Source organism: Pseudonaja textilis, chromosome 4 (assembly GCF_049901715.1).
Source record: "Pseudonaja textilis isolate UNSWEBS1 chromosome 4, rPseTex1.2, whole genome shotgun sequence".
NCBI lineage: Eukaryota > Metazoa > Chordata > Lepidosauria > Squamata > Elapidae > Pseudonaja > Pseudonaja textilis.
The window spans coordinates 93397299-93417051 of NC_141993.1; the positions used below are offsets into that span (position 1 = coordinate 93397299).

Below are 19753 nucleotides of genomic sequence, written 5' to 3' on the forward strand. Positions count from 1 at the left end.
GGGCCAAGAATCCGAGGGCACCAGTCACAGGCGGCAGCCCCAAAGCCGCAGTTGGCATCCCAGCCGCCCAGTTGTGCTCCCCGCTCTGCCCACTGGCAGCAACTGGAGGAACAACCGTCCCTGCTCAGGGGGTGGGGGGAGACAGACGGAGGCTTTGCCCCCCCCTGCTTATTCAGAGGAGGCACCGTGAGCATGGTGGGGGGGTCGGTGGGCACAGCAGAAGGCCCCTGCCAGGAGTGCCAGGAGGGGGGCCGGAGCGAAGGCCTCCCTCTCGCTCACTCGCTCCCCCTTGGGCCGCAAGCAAGTCCAGCAGATGCGGGGGGGGCACCGGTTGCCCTCCCTTGCAGGCGCCCAGAGGGAAGCGGTGCCAGTTCGAGGCCTCCTGCTCTGAGCCACTCGTGGGCAGCGCCAGGACCAGGAAGGATGTCCGGGCTCATGTCCCTGGGATGGGCGCAGGCCGAGGGCTGTGTCGATGCCAGTCTGAGCAGGAGGATGAGCAAAGGCCCAAGGGAAGCGAAGAGAGACCCTCCTCTGCCAGGGGCTGCCCAGGGCACTCACCTCCGCAGCTTCGGGCCCCGGCTGGACCACCAGCACGTCAGCCGGTCCTCCTTCCCCGCCAGCGGAGTCCACCAGTTCCTGTTGTTTCCAACAGAAGGGAACGTTACCCTGCGCCACGAGGTCTGGGCCCACGTCCCTCAGAAAGGGGGAGGGGAGGGAAAGAGGCGCTCTAAGGAGAGACTGTCCTGGCAAAGGTCAAACCGACGGACAGGAACCCAGGCCGGTCGGTGGCCGTAGGGCAGCCAAGGGCCCTTTTCCATCGGGGGACTTCAACTCCCAGAATTCCTGAGCCGGACAAGGGGGGGATGCATCGTGACATCATCAACATACGAATGAGGCAACAGTGTGATTCGCATCGATTGAGTGATGACATCACCACCTATGTGGCCAGGGGCCCCCTCCCCTCGGGGGTCTCGAACTAACAGTGGGGGGAAGCAAATGGCATGTTTGGTGGCCTGCCAGGGCTTGGGGAAGAGACTGGGGGGCTGCCCGGCTGCCCCAAGGAGGTGAGGCGGACACATTGGCATTTGAGGAAAGGGGCCACCCCAGGGAGGTCCGGGCTCCCCCCTCCATCCATTCTCCCAGCGAGACTCCCTCCGGGTGCCACCTGCGGGCATCTGGCAGGGCCAACCCCAGAGTTAGGCGGGTGCCCAGAGAACAAGATGGAGCTTCACCCAGTGAGTCGCCTCAAACATCTTGAGGTCCAGCGGATCCCCCTGCACCTTCCCGTCCAGGACCATCAGGGAGTGGCAGCAGGCCATGGCCGCAGACGCCGGGCCCCAGGGCATGCGGGGGCCAGAGGAGAAGCGATGGGCCGCCTGGAAACTGCGGGGGGGGTGGAGACAATCATCACACCCTTCGGCACAAGCGCCTCAGGTGCCCCACAGGGCAAGACCGACCCCGGGGCCCTGTCCAGAGGCTGCCCTGAGTTTGGGGCTCCTGAGGCCCCCCAGGAACCGTGTTGCAGCTCTGGCTATTCTCCCACGAGACCCGGGACCCCCCCCCTTCTTTGCAAGCATTGGTGGGCCACCATCCTGAAAGAGATGGCCCGGGGGGGGGACAGTCTGGCTGCTCGGAGCCCCTCCAGGAGGCAAGGAGGCCGTGTGGCCACCGGTTGGGATGTAGCAAAGACCCTCCCGGCTTTAGCCGGGGGGAAAATGGCTCTGGAAGCTGCCCAGAAGTCCCAGGGGAGAGGGGAGAGGTCCCCCTTCCGGGAAGACGCAGGTCTTCCTCCGATGGGGTTTCCCACCCCTGAACTCCTGAGGGGCAAGGCAGACGCAGGCCACGCGGGCTGGACGCCATGCAAGCCTCCCCCCAGGTTTTGGCCAGTGACCGTTGCAGCATCCCAGGGTCACCCCAGGGTCATGTGACACCCCGCCCCCCATTCTCAGGGGTCAAAGAGGGAAACTGGATTCACTTAACAACCGCTGCAAAGGAGGGTTTTAAAGCTGGGCGTGGCTCCTTTGGGGGTAATGGGGGCAGCTGGGCCAGGACTCCCACGCCTAAGCAACGCGACTGTTCGACGGCCTCACTCAGCCGTGGGGGCTCTGGCGCCCGCTGTGGCCGTAAGCCAAGGACCGCCTCCAGCTCCCCTTCCCCAGTGCAGCCGCTTAGGGGACAAGGGTAAGAATGGCCGGAGAGCTGGGTACCTCTGTCCTTCGGCCAAGATGACGCCCCACAGGTCCAGCCCGTCCTCCGTGAGGGTGCCCGTCTGCAGGTGGGTCCACGGTGCCAGAGCCCAGGAGGGAAGAAAACAAGGGGGCACGGTCAGGAAGCAGGCAAAGGGGGAGGGGTGACACCCCATCCCCGTCCCCTCCTGACCTTTCCTGGGGGTTCAGCGGGCCACAGACCTACCTTGGCCCCTCTTGGCTAAGGAGCTCCTGGATTACGGAGCAGCCTTTGCAAGCCGGGGAGGCTCCACCTGAGGAAGCCATGAGCCCAACGGGGGCAGAAGAAGCCCGTGGGAAGGCTGGAGAGTAGGGACCCCCCCCCTCCCCAACTCCACCCCTGGGGCAGAAAGGGGGGGGAGGGGAGGTTTGCAAGGTTACCAGAGCCGCCTCCTCCTCCTCCTCCTCTGAACTCAGTTTCCCGGCCTGCCTCCCTCTGAATGGCTGGCAGGTCTTACTGGCTGGGTGTGATGGGAATTGTAGTTCAACAACCCAGGCTGTCCTTGGAGAGCCAGAGCTCAAATACTTTGACTCCCAGGGGAGGCGAGAGAAGGCCCTGGTCTTGGGGAAGACGGGAGGCAGAAGGAGGAGAGGAGGGGCGGAGGAGGAGATGCGCAGGCAGGGTCAGGGACACAGTCAAGGTGGGTGTGGGCAAACTCTGGGCGTCAGTGGAGGATGGGGGGAGGGGGCTGACGTGCTGCGGACCATGGGCTTGCGAGGAGTCAGGCATGACTTAGTGGCCGAATAGCTACCAGGAGGACAACACAGTCCAGGTCAAAATCAGCACCCCGAGGACTCCTGGGGACCCCTTGTTGACTCTCCATTTATGGCTGCACGGCTTCTGCTCTCCCCCAGGTGAGCAAACTCCAAACAGCTGTCCTAAAGTCTTAAACCGTAATTCCCTAAAAGTGTCGAATTTAAAACAGGTTTTTTAAAAAAGACTTCGGCGATTCCTTAAGCCTGAAATACTTGGCAGAAAACTGGGGTAGAGAGAGACAACTGGTGCATAATCTGGGGTCCTCCTGGATTCTGGGCTCCTGCCCAAGGACAGTGGGCAGCATTGCGCTGGTGGTTCTTATGCACCTGCTGTGTCCATTCCTGTCCTGGGCTGTCTGCTCACCATCAATCCCACTTGACTGCAGTGCCCTCCACATGGGGCTGCCGTTGAAGACTGCAGGACGGGGCAGAGTCAGGGATGGGCTGCTATGGGTTCGCCTAATGTTATGGCCGGTTCAGCAAACCACCAAATCCCACCCCTGGCGGTCCCCGCCCACCCCCCCGCCCCCAGCAGCCTCAAAGGACACCTCCCCTCTTGTCCTTTCCCAAGTGGTTACTCTTCTCCTGTCAAGCACAGGAAATCGGGAGTCCAGGCAGCTCAAATGAATACAGGCTTATGACACGCTAAAGCTCTCTACAAGAATCTGAACTACTAATGGTCAAAGCAAGCAAGTGGCAGATAAGAACCAAGGGCTGGACTTGTGAGCACGAAGGGACTCAGGGCTGATGGGGCCCTTGACCCCTCAGGCCCAGCCTGGTCATCTCCTCCTTTAGACCCACGGCCCCTGGGGGACAGACAGTCTTCCCCACCAGTCCTCCACCCCTCCGACCACTAAGCCAAGGACAGGAAGAGCTTTGACCCACAAGCCCTCGGCAACCGGTGGCATCAACTGCTTTTGTCTCGCAGCCCCGTCCAAGTGAAACTCGTGGCTCCCTCGGGAGGGAAGATGCTCACCTTGTCGAAGCAGACGAGGTTCAGCTGGCCACACACGTTGATCCTCTGGGGGCTGATGCAGAAAATCCCCTTTTTCTTCAGCCTCCTCTGGGCGTAGATGATCCCCGTGGTCAGGGCAGCGGGCAGAGCTGGAGGCACCGCGATGGTGATGACATCCAGGGCTTTCTTCACCACCTCCCCGGCCTCTTGCTAGCGGACAGGAGGAAGGAGGGAGGGCGGCAGTCAGCAGGCAGGAGAGCCATGCCAAGAGGCCAAGGGATGTGGGCATCCTCACGCCAGGGAAGCCCTCGGCCAGAAGGTTCTCCGAAAGGCCAGCTTCCCAGGAAGACCCAGGAGGCCACCAGCTGCCTTCCAGGTGTTTTGGACTGTAGCTTTCCTCAGCCCAAGCCAGCATGGCCCCTTTGATGCTCCAAGGGTCCCAGGTGGGACTGGCCCTTTGACACTCCAAGGGTCCCAGGGGAGGGGAACCAATCAGGATCGTCCTTCACACGCCAGAATCACGATGGGAAGATTTTGTTTGTTTGTTAGATAGTTTGTGGGATGCCTTTGGGTCGATTCTTGACCATTGCCCAGATCAACCAGCCCTGCAATTTCCTTGGTAATTTTGAATGTGGAGCACAACTCTGGGTAGTTCGTAGCAGTATTAAAATCAATAATCAAAACAATATTTTAAAAAATCAAGATGAATCAGGTTCCTCACACCCCCTCGTCTGCACAGTCCCCCAGGCATCAACTTCACTGGGGAGGGGGAGGGGGGAGGCCATTTTTGATGGCTTTCCGGACGATCAAGAGGGCTACCCGATCTCCAGGGGGCAGGGGCTGCTATGGAAAGGGCACCTTCCCGGCCCCACTAAATGTTTAACTTCGGGTGGACGGACCTTAGCCGTAGTCCAGATCATTCTAAACCAGGGGGCCTCCAACCTGGGCCCCTTTAAGGCTTCAATTCCAGGGCCAGCTGGGGGATTCTGGGGGTTGAGGTCCACAAGTCTTGAAGTGGCCACGGCTGGAAGCCTCCCCGTGCTAGACTAAAGCTACGAGATGACTGCAGCCCTCATGGATTCTGACCTGCTGCTTGAGCCACAGTGGATTTGTGGGTGGAGCCACCTGCAGGCCTAACTGAGGGAGGGAGGAGCTTCCCTATTTGCCCCTCCCCCTCCCCCCAGGAGCCCCTGGGCAGCCTCTGCCCTTCCCCCATCGCTCACCCCATTGATTACAAAGACACAGATGGCGTAGACCATCCCGATGCCAGCTGCCACCACGAGACACAGGAGGAACTGCAGGGCGTCCCTGTAGAGCCGGAAGTTCATGGGCTTGGGATACAGAATGGATCTCACCAGGTCTCCCTTGGCCGTGTTGAAGCCTGAGGTGGGGAAGTGGGGGAGGGAGGAGCGGTGACCCTGAGGTGCCTCCTGAGGTGGGGAGGGGAGGGGAGGCAGGTTGGGCTGGCAGGTTGATGGCTCCCTCCTTGCAGAGTCCAGTGGGAGGAAAGGTGGAGGAAGAGGAAGGCGGCGCACCAGAGCCCAGACTGAAGGGTGGAGACCCCCCCCCCGCCTGGGTCAGGATAAGCATGGATGGGAAGGTGCTTTCTGGACACGACTCAGAGCTGCCCTGTGAGCTGGAATCGCTCAGGGCCTCTGAGACTGAAAGCCAGAAGACACCCCGAGGACATCCAGAGGGAGACCTCACCCCTCTGACCACAAGGATCCAGCATCAGGCAGCTTAATGAAGGGGGTGAAGAGGAGGCCCCTCCAGGTGTTGGGGGAGAGGGGGAGGTCCGCCTTACAACCTTCACAGCCCGCGAGATGCCCCTTCACCCACCGGTCCGCAGCACGATGGCTCTCGCTGGCCCCGCATCGCCTCCCCTGGCCTGGATGACGTCTGTCCCGCAGAAGAGAAGGTGCCTCCTGCTGTCCTCGGAGGAGCCCAGGTGCCACGGCTGGCTGCTCTTGCACTCCTGGGGCAGGGCGGTCTTGGTGATGGGAAGGCTTTCCCCTAGAGGAGGCGGGAAAGGGAGGCTCAGCCCTGAACCCCCCAGGCCCTTTTGACCATGGGGGGGGCTCCAAAGGATGAGGGGTGGGCTGCTCTTGGCGTGTCCCCCTCAACCTCGTTATCAGTGAAGTCTGTGCGGCATATTCAGGGCGAGAAAATAACATGGTGAGAAGCGGAGTGAAGTCTTGAAACCGAAGCAGCGAAAGGTGAGACAGGCCTCGTCATGGGGGCCCTTGACATGTATCCCTGGGCCGTGTTCTTGCGGCAATTGCAAGGCAAGAATAACGGAATAAGGGGGTTGGGAGGGGGCCTCAGAGGTCTTCTAGTCCAACCCCTTGCTCAAGCAGGAGACCCTCAAGCGTTTCAGACAAATGGCTCTCCGGTCTCCTTTTAACGCCTCCAGCGATGCAGCTCCCACAATTGGCCTGGAGGCAACTTCGGCTCCGCTGGATAATCATGCAGAGGCTTTTAGCAATGCATCCCTTTAGCTGAACCTTCGTTTGTGGGCCTGGTCTTTGGCACCCGGCAATTCCTCACAATATCATACACCCAGCACTACAACCACCCTTCGGTTTGGCACGCTGTTTGTGCATGAAATACAAGACAGTTCAAAATGTTCACAGCAACGTTCAGGCTTCTCTGGGCTTAATCCCCAGGGCCTGGCAGGTTTCTTCTGCTTACTCTCCCGTTGCCCCCGCCCAGATCCTAACCAAGCAGGCTGCACAAAGCTGCCATGGGGGGAGGGGGGGCGCTGGGGGTGTAACGCCCTCTCCTGAGGCAGAACTCTCCCCCCTCCCCCCCAAAAAACCTGGGATGCTGCTCCCTCCCTTTGTGTGCTGAGACTTTGGGCCGAGCAGTGGGAGAGGCCGTCCCGCCACTTACCGGTCAGCATGCCTTCATTCACGACGCACTGGCCGCTGAGCAGGAGGGCATCGCAGGACATCAAGCTTCTGCCCTCGTCCAGGACCAGGATGTCCCCGGGCACCAGATGGCGAGATTCCACCTCCTGGGCGCCTGTGGGGAAGGAGAGCCTTTGAGGGGGGGGCTTTTTGCAAGAGGCAACCGTCGCCTTGCAGCCCTTTGGGTCTCTTGGGGGGGGGGAATGGGACTCCCCAAGGAAGGCCCTGGTTCACCTCCTTGGCCTTCTCTGTGCCCCCCCCCCTTTCTAGCTCCTGCCTTTGGGGTGCTGCCTCTCCCAGGCAGGCCCCTCACCCACAGCTCTGCAGCTACTGAGGGGGTCCAGCAAGTTCTGGTTCTGGCCCCGTGCCTCCTTGCTATCTATTGTATGTTTTATGCTATGGATAGATGACAAATGTGACGCACGATGTATAATGCGCACTAGAATAAGTCGTGAGTAGAGTGGGCCCGTGTTACAACCTTAAATAGTCCATTCGTGAACCCACCAGGAAACTCCTGTTGCTGGAATGCGTGTCTCTCTAGTCCTGCGTATGTGCATGGAGGTGGATTGTTGCTGAGGATACCAGGTGGAACATTAGTGGGCACAAGGAATGCCATGGGTGGCATTTTCCACGGAGTCACAGAGCAACGAGTGGGAATGTGGGTGTCAGCTTTGGAATCCCTGTTAAAAGCTGCCACACAGCTACGGAGGATGGAAGGGGGGGCGCTATTGTTGTTTGAGTAGACATAATAGATATGCAAGACTGCCAAGGTCATTCTCTATGGCACAGCAAGAATTGGAGTTGAAGGGTGATTGGTTCACGTGATATACAATGTGGAAAAAAAGAGGTGGGTGTTGATTGAGTATTGTGGGAAGGCTGGGAGGAAACTTTAGTTTCGGGATCTCACAGATGTGCCAAGTTTCTGTTTCTACTAAAGCACTCTGAGAATCTGTCTGTCTGCTCCCTCCTCCTGTCTCCTCTCCTCCCTTTGTTCCTTCTCCATTTCCACTGCCATTTCTGCTCGTATTTTAAGTTCCTCTTCTCTTGCTCTCTCATCTTCTGATCCTCCAAAGCGGCCCAGTACAAAATGATCCACGGACCAGTACCGGCATCAGCACGCACACGACCAAGGCAAGCCGAGCCGAGTGACCGGCCAGCCAGCCGTCCCCCGCTTCTCCCCACCACCTTCAACTCCTCCTTTGTACCTTCTCGCGGTCGATGGGCTTTTCGGGCTCTTTCTTAATCTCCTCCTGAGTAACGCGAGACTCCACCACGATCAGGACGGCTCTTCGTTCAAAGCCGCCCCCCCCCCTCGATGAAACTAAGGTGTGAGGATTCCTTCAGCACCCAAGTGCCACTTTCTAACCAATGACTGACAAGCTCACCCAGAAGCACTTTTTCAAGCGCCGTCGAAACAAGATGGCGGCACCCAAGCAAAATAGGCGGCCCGGTACAAAATGATCCATGGACTGGTACCGGTCTGGGGCCTGGTGGTTGGGGATCACTGCTCCAAAGTATTCATCATAGAATAATTCTGCACTCTCCCACCGAGTCAATTCTGTGTCTTTGTTCTCTCCAAATAAATGTCAAACCTTCCGGAATCAACCATCTATAGTTAATTTCTTTTTTTATTAACATCTTTGTCAAGAATTGATTCTCTCTTCTTAAATCTCTCACTTTTCTTGGTATTTGTTTCAAGGCTAGATACAGATAATCAGAGTTGGAAGGGACCTTGTAGGTCATCTAGTCCAACCCCCCGCCCAAGCGGGAGACCCTACATCATTTCTGACAAATGGCAGTCCAATCTCTTCTTGAAAGTCTCAAGCTATAATGTTTTTTCCCTTGTACTTCAATAGATTGTCTCTCGCCTCCTGCAGTATCTCAGTTCTTATTGTTTTCTTGGTAAATCTCACACGTACTTCTCTGGGTAATTTGTTTCTCATTGCATATCTGGTAAATACTTGATATATTTCATCCATTCCATTCATCACCTTTTCTTTGGTCATCTCCAAAGGTTCCGCTAGTATTTCTGTCATAATTTCTTTAAGGTTTTCTCCCTTTTCTTCCTCAATATTTCTTTCCCAAGTGTTACGAGGGAAGAGGAAATTGCCCAGAGGCCAGTTGGAGAGGCCCAGCATGACAGCCCACGGTGACCAGAGGTGCTGGCTACAAGAGAGATGTGGCAACCTCCAAGTCGTCCTCCCCAACACCCTGAAAGACGTTTGCCCCCTTAAGAGAGTATCCCTCCAGGGTGGGGGTTTTATCCAGGCCAGGGGTGGATTCAGTGCCAATGGAGGCCGGCACCAACCCAGCCCTGGTCCCAAGGGGAGTCAGCAATCCTTGACGCACAAGGGGCTCTGCCCATAGAGCAGACAGCAGTCACTCCCCCTCCACTCAGGCAGAGAATGAGGCAATACCCACCACCCTCATGGCAACCACTCATTCAACCCCCAATTGGAGCAACCCTGCAGAGGCCCCTCTGACAGAGAGACACACCCCAGCCAGGCCTCAGAAGACCTGCCCAATCTAGATACACACCTCGTCAGGTTCCTTTCATTCCAGCTCAACCTGCAGGTGCCAGGCCAGTACCCCCTCCCCACCCACGACCCAGACCAGACCAGACCAGATACAGTGGAAGGCCATTTTTGACAGGCACCATAAGCATTTTTCTTACTTCCTCACTTGAATCTGGTCCCACATAGACCAATTTGGAGACCAATATGTGACAGAGTGCGATTTGGTTCCTGCAATAACAGATGGGATGAATGAAGGGGATGCTTCTGACTGGGTGGCCCAGCTACACGACGAACAAGCCCCAGAATTACATGATGTCAATGGATTTATTCTATTATTGAGACTCAGATTTGAAAATCCAGACAGGGTGGCAGAAAACGAAGAGAAGTTAATGGAAATGAAACAGGGCAAACGACCCTTATCAGACTTTATTTGGGACTTTAGAAGGATCGCAAGCCATCTCAGGGATTGGCCTGAAAGAACGACCTTACACTAGTTTAAGAACACCATTGACCCAGAAGTAAAGAAGACCTGTAATATTAGGAGAATACCAGAGACTTTGCAAGCATAGTATGCCACCACGCTCAGACTAGACCACGATATCAACCCCCATAAAAAACCCCTTCCGGAAGGCCTGCCTAAGAGATCAGTGACCAGACGACCACTGACCAAACCTGCTGAAGCTACCCACATCGGACCCAACAGAATAAAAATGTTACCGTTGTAGCCAAGATGGCCATAGAGCAGCTGACTGTCTGGCTCCCACACCGGTTCCACAAGCACCACAACCAAAGTCTACCACAGCTGTCAGAGGTCAAAAAATTAAAGGGAAACCTCCTGACACTAGCCGATTTGCTAAGCACATCCTGGAAGGTCCTCTCTATGCAGAAGGGAGAAACAAACTTCCAGACCAACACCACCTCCCCGAGAACCTGACCGATGAAGATGACCCAATGGTGAGTGCTCCCATCATACCTTTTACTGTCAAAGTCAAGTTAGTGGTACCTAACACAGGGAGGCAGGGGAGTTAGAAGCTGTCATTGATACTGGATGCTCTAGATGTCTTATTGGGCTTCCCATAGTTGAACAATTGGGCATATAGACTAACCCACTAAGACACCCAATCAGATTTGAACAAGTGGGTGGGACATTAATTGGGGGAACCCCAGCAACCCAATTGACAGAGTTGCTCAAAATGGAAATGGGTCCTCACCATGAACTCATATTCTTTAAGTGGCTCCGAGAATGTCAGAATCGATCATATTGGGACTTGCTTGGCTAGATAAATGGGCCCCTGCCATCAAGTGGGAAGATGGATTCAGGAAAATCATTATTGGGGTGGGCCCACTGCCCCCCCTTCCTCCCACAAAAATCCACCACCTGACTCGAATCCAAAACCTGAAACAGCAGCCACAGCCTCGAACTTTCTCCCAGGTACTCCCCAAATACCCAAAAAATACAGAGACTTGGCTGAAGCATTCGGTGAAGAGGAATGTAGTGTTTTACCTCCACATCGAGCAACTGATTGCGTCATAGAATTAGAACCTGGGGCAAAACTACCAAAACCAAAGATGTATTCCATGACACCAGCTGAAATGACCAAACTGAGGAAATATATTGATAACAGTTTGGACAGAGGTTTTATTGAACATGCCAAATCAAGGTTAGCTGCCCCCATGCTGTTCAAGGAAAAGGAAGATGGAGGGTTGTGATTATGTGTCGACTTTAGGGGCATAAACGCTGTGTGCGTCAAAAACATGTACTCTCTCCCCCTCATGAAAGACTTGTTAAACCACCTGTCAAAAGGCAAGATAGAGCTGAGGGAGGCATACTACAGAGTCCATATAAAAGAAGGAGATGAATGGAAAACAGCCTTCAACTACCCTTTAGGTAGTTTCCAATTCGGAATCATGCCTTTTGGACTCCAAGGAGGCCCCGCAGTATTTATAAAACTCATCAATGAAGTGTTACATCCGCACTTGTACAAGGGGGTCCTAGTCTACCTGAGTGACATCCTTATATTCAGCAAAACCATCAAAGAACACATTAAATTGGTCAGGCAAGTGCTGAAAAACCTTCTAGCTGCCAAGTTATACGTAAAACTATCAAAATGCTAATTCCACAAGGAGTCGTTGGATTACCTGGGTTACCGAATATCCAGCCAGAGAATTGAAATGGATCTGGAAAAAGTGAAAGCCGTACTGGATTGGCAACCCCACAAAACACACAAGCAACTTCAAAGTTTTCTGGGTTTTGCCAATTTTTGTAGACAATTCATTCCTTCTTTTGCTGAGTTCGCTCTCCCTTTGATGGATTTGTTAAAAATGGGGCCTTCCCCCCTCAACCCAAAACCCAGCCAACCCCGTGCTTGGACAATGGACTGTCAGGAAGCTTTTGAAACTCTAAAAGGCCTTTTTGCAGCTGAACCCATTCTTCAACACCCAGATCCGACCAAACCTTTTATAGTCCAAGCTGATGCTAGTGATGTGGCAGTAGTGGCCATTCTGCTACCAAAGGACTCTCAGAACCGACTGATGCCTTGAGCTTGTGTGTCCAAAAGGCTAACGGACACAGAGCGAAGATGGGAGGTCTGGGAGAAAGAAGCATTTGTAGTAAGATGGGCTTTGTTGACTCGGAGGCAATTCCTAGAAGGGGTGAAGGAGCTATTTGAGGTATGGGCTGATCACAAAAACCTAGAAGCGCTAAAGACACTTCGGAAACTATCCCCTAAACAAATCTGCTGGGCTCAGTATTTCAAACCATTCAACTTCAACCTGAAATATATCCCCAGAGGGAAAAACATATTGGCAGATGCCCCGTCCAGGAAACCCCAGTTTGACAGTTACCGAGAGGAAACAGTACAGGCTTTGATATCAGAACCTCAATTGGCAGGCCAAGTAACCACTCGAGGCAACCCCAAACACCTGGAAGACAAACTGACCACAGAATTGAAAGCAGCCCTATTGACCGATCCCTGGTTTGTGGAACATCAACCCAAATTAACAATCAATGAAGAACTGGCTTGGAAAGGGATTAAACTGTATGTACCCACAACCCTAAGGCTAATGGTACTAAAACGTAGCCACGACTTGCGGGTGGGGGGACATTTCTGGTTCTTAAAAACCCCACATTTAGTCAGAAGACAGTTCTGGTGGCCAAAAATGAAACCTGACATCGAGGACTATGTAAAAAGTTGCTCAATTTGTCCACGATGGAACACAGAACTGAAAAAAAAAACCCAGTCTCCTCCAACAAGTAGCTAAACCAACACAGCCATGGGAAGAAATCGCAATGGACTTTATCGTAGAATTACCTGAGAGTGGAGAGAATACAATCATTTGGACTGTTATTGACTTATTCTCTAAGCAGGCCCACTTTATAGCCTGTAAAGGACTTCCATCTGCAGAAAAGCTTGCAAAACTGTTCGTGAAGCATATTTATAGGCTACATGGAGTACCTCATAGAATAATATCAGACAGAGGGGTACAATTTATTGCTAAGTTTTGGAGGGAGTTTTTAAAAAGTCTATTGGGTCCTCCCAAGGGTTATCCTCAGCATTCCATCCAGCCTGCAACAGAGCCGCAGAGAGAGTGAATGCCATGGTGCAACAACACATTAGATGCTATGTCAATTATCAGCAGGAAAACTGGGCTGAATTATTGCCCTTTGCAGAGGTTGCTTATAATAATGCAGTACATAGCAGCGTAGGGTTGACTCCATTCCAAATCAACACTGGGATGGAATTTGTCAAAAATTACCTAGAGAACCTCCTACACCCATCTCTGTAACAGAATGGATGAACTCATTAAAAAAAGGTTGGGAGAACATGAAAAAAGCTTTGACTGAAGCCACAAACGATTACAAAAAGCAAGCAGACAAACATAGGTCCATCCAACCACCATTTAAAGTAGGAGACAAAGTATATTTGTCAACTAAATATCTTAAATTGAAACTTCCTAGTAAGAAATTGGGACCTAAATTCTTTGGTCCATTCCCAATTTCAGAAATAATCAATCCGATCACGGTCCAGCTAACTCTTCCCCGGCTATTGGGAAAAATTCACCCAGTGTTCCATAGTAGTTTATTAAAACCGGCTAGTACATCAATGATAATATGATGGACTATGATATACGATGTGGAAAAAAAGAGGTGGGTGTTGATTGAGTATTGTGGGAAGGCTGGGAGGAAACTTTAGTTTCGGGATCTCACAGACGTGCCAAGTTTCTGTTTTTAATAAAGCACTTTGAGAATCTGTTTGTCTCGGAGTTACTGATTGAAACGGGCAATTTCTGGAACCCTGACAGGGGGGTCCCTGATGTGGCCCCTACACGTGAGTTCAGAGTAACCAAGGTGGGGACCAAGAGAAGACTGGAAGGAGGAACCCAGGTCCCTGTGAAGTGCAAGGCAACTCCTGTGGGAGCCGGGGAGGCCCTGAGTCGGCGTCCCAGCCCTCTCGAACGCACCCTGATCGCCTGTGTGAGGGTGAAGGTGGGCATTGTGTGAGTGTGTAGCTGCCAACCGCCCCTCTGGCCTTTGCAGGAAAAGAAACTCCTGGGACACAATGTTGCCAAGAGGGTCACTTTACGGATGGATCCATCGAGGCACAGAAGAAGCAAAGCCAATAATTCTAAAGGTTCCCTTGGGAAGCAGCGCAGGTGAATCCCTGCCCATTGCCCAAGAATCCACCACATGGCTGGTGTTTCGGGAAACAGCCTGCGCCGTTGGAAAAGTTCCCCCAACAAGACCTTGAAGCGTAGGAACTTTCTCAGGCTCAGCTGGATCCCTTGGATCCCTCAGCCCCCAACCCCCCAGAACTCCCAGCCCCTCCCTTCTTTTTCTGTTGCCAAGCTGAGAATCCGAGTCAGCCTTGACAAGGGACCAGTTGGGCAGCAACACTTGGAGCAACTTGAGTAGCCTTGATGGGTACAACTTCTCAATAGCCTAGTCGGGTGTAGCTTATTGTAGTAAGCTGACTTTGAAATTGGACAAACAATAAACACAGTTATATTGTACATGTATAACTATAAAGGAACTGGTTAAGCTTCATTGCACGCTTGCCTTTTGTTTGAATAACACCAAAGAACTATTGGAAAATTCTGTTGTGAGTCGTTTGAACTCAGTTTTGTAACCTCCTCGGGGCTTTCTCTCACCCCTGGCTCGGACACACAGACAAAATGAACCTCTTGAGCTGCCTTACCTGTCTCTTTCCTGAACACCTTGACCAGGACACTATTATGGGATTCGACCAGCTGGTGCAACTTCACAGATTGCTGTGTTGGGAGGAAAGGAAGAATCGGGTCAGGAAAGAGAAGGACGGGAAGACGTGCCAACCAATGGGCAGGTGGGCAAGGCCTCTGCCAGGCGGTTAGAAAGGTGCCAGCAGCTAACAGGCCACGGTCTTTTGGAATATCCTGGAGAGATCAGAGTGGGAAGAGACTCGGCCAGGGCGATGGCCAGATAAGGGATACCCCAGCCCCCAGAAGGAATCGGGAGTGGGAAGAATCTCTGAAGGGATCTTCTCTAGTTCCTGGAAAATAAAGGCAAGGAAAGAGAAGGGAGGGGTAGGAGAAGGAAAAAGGAGGGAGGAGGGAGGAAGAGAAGGAGGAGGAGGAGGAAGAGGAGAAGAAGGAGAAGGAGAAGAAGGAGAGGAGGAGGAGGAGGAGGAGGAGGAGGAGGAGGAGGAGGAGGAGGAGAAGGAAAGGAGGAGGAGGAGGAGAAGGAGAAGGAGAAGGAGAAGAAGGAGAGGAGGAGGAGGAGGAGGAGGAGGGAGGAGGAGGAGGAGGAGGAGGAGGAGGAGGAGGAGGAGGAGGAGGAGGAGTCATCTCTTGGTCTACCCACGATTTGTGCTTTGGAGCCATTTTGTTGAACCCAGATCACCCGCTGTCCTTAGGAGGCCGCCAGAAACTGCCCCACGAATGTTGGGAGACTCCTGAAACAGTTGGCCACCTTCACCCAGATGCAGGAGGCACCTGAGGGGCAGCCCAAGGCTCCAACCCAGCAGAAGCCCCATGAATTTGAGCTCCTGCAGGGCTGAGTCAACCCTGGGTGGCAGCATCGGGAGGGGCAGCTGTCCGGGAAGGTGAGACAGAGATTTGGTGAGCAGAGTAGGACAGGTGGGTGCTCACCTTTCTGAGGTCATAGACAGTGAGTGAGATGGAAAGGAGGGACATGATGATTATGGCCACCGCATACTCGGAGTAACTCTCTGCAAACCACAGGCAGACACTGAAGGCCTGGAAGATGTAAAACGGGTGGAGCACCTGGGGAAGAAAGGAAGGCACCTGGGGGTTAGGCCAGGCCCCCACCATACCCCAAAAAGGAGGCTGGGAACCCAGAAAGCCTGCAGAGAAGAGCAACCAAGGTGAGTCGGGGACTGGAGACTGACACCATATGAAGAACAGCTGCAGGAATTGGAGATGTCTAGCTAGAGAAGAGAGGGACCGGGGTGGGGGGGGAGAGGATAGCAGCATTTCGGCATTTGAGGGGCTGCCCCAAGGAAGAGGAGGGGGCCCACCTGTTCTCCAAAGCCCCAGAGGGCAGCAAAAGAAGCAACGGATAGAAACTAACCGAGGAGAGAAGCAACCTGGAACTGGGGAGGAACTTCTATCAGGAAAAGGATGAAAATATTAGGAATTATCTGTCAGTGAGAACGATCAGCCAGAGGGACAGAAGCTGCCTCCAGACCACGTGTGAACGGTGCACTGTCCTTGACTCCTTGCCCAGCCAAAAGGCATCTCCCAGCAGAGGTAGCCCCCCCTTGCACCTGCAGCTGTGACCAAGGCACGGGGCCTTCGGACAGCCCCCCCCCCGCATGGCTGAGTGCAGGGTGGTGTCCCTCCCTTTGGTAAGCAGGATTTTAACTAAGATTAAACGCCTTGAGCGGGTTCAGAAACTCGTCACAGGAATTGCTCAGAAACAAGACTGGCTGCTGCGGGGAAGACGGAACGTCCTGGGTGAATAAACCCTTTGTTGAGTGAGCGGCTAATCTGGCTCCCAGAAAGCAGCAGGAAACGTAGCTTTGCCATGATTACGCCAGGGCTGCTCCGCGTGGCTGCTCAGGGGGGTTGGCACCTATGCCGGTGGTGCCCGTAAGGGAACCTTCTCCGGCTGAGCCGAATTGGTAGGAGCCCCCTGCCCCTCGGGCCCACCCACGTCCTCCCAGGTCCTTCCTCTCGGCCACGAGGTCGCTGGCAAAGGGCGCAAGGGGCGATGGGAGACCTCGGGGCAGAGATCCCCTGAGCCCCTCCCGGGAAGGTGCATCAATCCCTGCAGGGCTGAAAATTCATTGGCCCCAACGGTGGGGGTGACCGTCCACGGAAGGCTGGAGGTCAGGCTGCTCCCCCAAAGGCCCAGAGGCAGCACAAGGAGCGACGGGCGGAACCTGATCGCGGAGAGGAGCAACCCGGAATTAAGGGGGCGTTTCCTAACAGGGAGGACGCAGAACCAGTGGAACAGACGTGGCCTCCAGAAGTCGTGGGAGCTCGATCGCCGGAGGCTCTTAAGAAGAGAATGGACAGCCATTGGTCTGAACTGGTTCCTTGCTTGAGCAGCGGGCTGGACTAGAAGACCTCCAAGGTCCCTTCCAGCTCTATTCTATTCAGGTGCGGAAGGACAAGGTCATCCTTTCTGCATGGGGATGAAAGGGAGGCCCAAGACAGCCACCCTCTGCCTTGACCCACAGAAAGAGACGTACCTCCTTGACCAGCAGCTTCCAGACCGGAGTGACTTCGATGTCGATGGCGTTGGGGCCAGAGATTTCTCTCCTGTGGATAGGGAAGAGGGAGGGGTGACCCCGGGGTCCCCTCCAAGGCCAACACCAAAGCCACTTCGGAGCCTGCAGGTGGCCGGAGCCCCTTTTGCTCTGGGAAGGGGAGACCCCAGAGGTTGCCTAGTGGCTCCTCCCAAAGGGTGGAGTTGGCTTGGGGCGGCTTCTGCTGTCGGGTGTGCAGCTGCCTGTGTTTCCTGGAGCAGAGCCTGGCCTTGGAAGGCCTGGAGGGGGGGGAGCATCAGCTCCTTCCCAAATTAGGCCTGCCCTCCCCCCCCCCCTCTGGAAGCTGGGAGCTGCCCCCTCACTTCCCTTATCCGCCTGTGTTTTTGTAGCCCACCCCCTGCCCAAAATGCTGCTCCGGGAGCTGTCAGTAGGTGAGACCGCAAACGCGAGGGGTCCTTGGTGCCCGCGGAGCCTGGGCGGCTTTTGGCAGACGTTCCATGGCCCAGCTAGGCAATATTTTTGGTGAGGTTCCTAGCACTGATGTGGTTCCCTAGTTGGGTCCTGAAACATCTGCAAGAAAACCTCCAAGCTCAGAGGGCGCCAAGGACCCCCCAGTTCAACCCTGAGCTACACCTCGAATGACTTCAACGGGAACCTGCAGATCAAAAGACATCAACACGAATCCTCCCTAAGTGGAAGACGCCCCCTGGAGCGCTACTTCAACCCAGCCGAGGCCTGCAGAAGCTGAGCGGGCGGCTCGGGAAGGGCCCCCGTGTCTGGCAGAGGCCGAGGCCTGGGAGGGGAAGCCCACCGGGATGGTGTTCCCCTAAAGAGCCACGGCAGGCTCCTCCCCTTGCTGGACCTCGTGTGCAACAGCATTCCCCACACCTGGGGCGCCAGGTGAGCCCTGGACCCCCCAGCAGGACTTCCTGCCTGACCAGGTGCGCTGCTGGCCCTGCTGAGCGGGAATACCTGAGCTCTTGCTGGGGGCTCGTCAGCCCTGCCCCAAACTTGGCATGGATCTCCAGGGGGCTGTAGTGGTCCTCCAGGGCTCTGGAAGAGAAGAGGGCCCAGCGGGCGGTGGGGGTGGTGGAGGAGCCCGGCCTCCTTCGGCTGAGCCTCCTTCCTCGGCGGCCAAAGCCGGACTCACCCCACTTTCCGGAACTCTCGAGCAGAGAAGTCCCAGGCGTACCGGATCTTCTGCACCTGGAGGGATCGCACCTGCGGAGCCAACAAGGGCAGCAGGCACAATGAGGGGGGGGGAGAACCACAGCAAACTTTAGGCCTAGGGGAGAGGTGAAGCCGCTGGGGAGCTTGAGGGAGGGGAAGGAAAACCGTGACAGATGTTCCTCACTTAATGACCACTCGAACTCTCGACAGACTTCTGGGCAGCTGTACTTCCCAACATGAAGCTGTGAAGCCCACGGGTCACGTGGCCACATTTGGGCCCAGGGCAGCCTGACTGCGTTTATGGCTGATTGCAACATCCGGTGGTCACAAGAAGAAGAAGAATTTGAAAAGGGTTTTGTTTTGTCTGTTTCTAGCATTTACTTCCAGTTTCTGGCAAAAAAAAAAGCCCGTTGGGGAAAAAGAGACTTTTCCCGAAAGGCAACTGGACTTTCTTGGGGGGGTTTCCCTTGACAACGTTCCGCTTCTTTCTCGCCCCAGAAGCTTCTTTTAAAGGCCCCCAGGCCCGTTAAAGCCACCACCTAACCCCGAGAAGCAAGGCAGGCCTCGTCCAGCCCTCCGCAGGGCCAGTTGGGGCCACCTCCTCCCACCTGGCTCCCCACCAAGGTGTGGGACACAACTGCAGCCTCCCCGTCTCCCCTGGGATGCCTGTGGCTGAGGGGCGCTGGGGGTCCGAGGGAGGGAGAGCCTCGGGGGGATTTCTGCCTTGCGGTGCCAGGGCAGGAGACCTATCCTGGCTTCACCTCCCAGCAGCTCCCGGGAGAAGCCTGGCCGGGCCCCCCTCCCTCGGCTGAGCCCGGTAAGAGGATTAAAGGCTTGGCTCTGGCCCGCTCCAGCCAGGACCACCAGCCGCTCTCCAGGCCCGGGAGGGTGGCTGAGTGGGCAGAGCAACCCACCAGCTTTGTATCTCTCGTCCCGTCCTTCCATCCTTCTTGAAGGCTTCTAGAACCCCACAAGACGGCGAGAGTCCAGGATTACCTTGAACCCGGGCTTCTCAATGACCCTGTTCGGGAGCAACTCCTCGTCCTCCGTGGCAAGAGAGCTGGGCTTCAGGTGGGTGGACAGAGGGATCCAGGTCACCTTTTTCCGGGTGCAAATCTGAAATTCATCCTGAAGAAAGAGAGCCAAAATTGTGGAGGAACACAACGCAGGCCAGGCGAGCAGGAGAATCCCTTCCCCGGAGCCCCCAGCCAGGCCCTTTGCTGAGGCCAGGTGGAGTGGCCCCCTTCCCGCCAGGTGCACCGGAGGGCTGCTTGCAGTCGGACCCAGGGCCAGCCTCGCGGACCAGCAGCCGCCCACTCTCCTGAGCGTCCTCTTCGCAGGAGCCCCTCCTGGGTGGCATTAATGCCCGTCTAGGCCAGGGGGCCTCAAACCTGGCGATTTTAGGGCTCATTCCGGGAGTTGAAGACCACAGGGGCCAAGTTTGGGGGCCTCTGGTCCAGGTCAGTGCTTCCCAACCATCTCCATTTGACGGTGGGTCAACTCCCAGACTACT

At 55.2% G+C, this 19753-nt stretch overlaps 1 protein-coding gene across 1 annotated transcript in view; it reads right to left on the reverse strand.

Annotated features, from left to right (window-relative positions):
- The window catches only part of LOC113450938 (putative cation-transporting ATPase 13A4), a 32982-nt gene that overhangs the window by 8399 nt on the left and 4830 nt on the right, over positions 1–19753 (reverse strand). The window contains exons 3-15 of the mRNA XM_087933776.1: positions 19237–19368; positions 18221–18291; positions 18043–18123; positions 17053–17122; positions 15485–15619; positions 14557–14629; positions 6829–6960; positions 5776–5949; positions 5160–5317; positions 3958–4146; positions 2208–2269; positions 1233–1383; positions 559–636 (exon numbers count right to left, since the gene is read on the reverse strand). Of these exons, the coding sequence (XP_087789902.1) occupies positions 559–636; positions 1233–1383; positions 2208–2269; positions 3958–4146; positions 5160–5317; positions 5776–5949; positions 6829–6960; positions 14557–14629; positions 15485–15619; positions 17053–17122; positions 18043–18123; positions 18221–18291; positions 19237–19368 (1506 nt within the window). The remainder of the gene's footprint in view (positions 1–558; positions 637–1232; positions 1384–2207; positions 2270–3957; positions 4147–5159; positions 5318–5775; positions 5950–6828; positions 6961–14556; positions 14630–15484; positions 15620–17052; positions 17123–18042; positions 18124–18220; positions 18292–19236; positions 19369–19753) is intronic.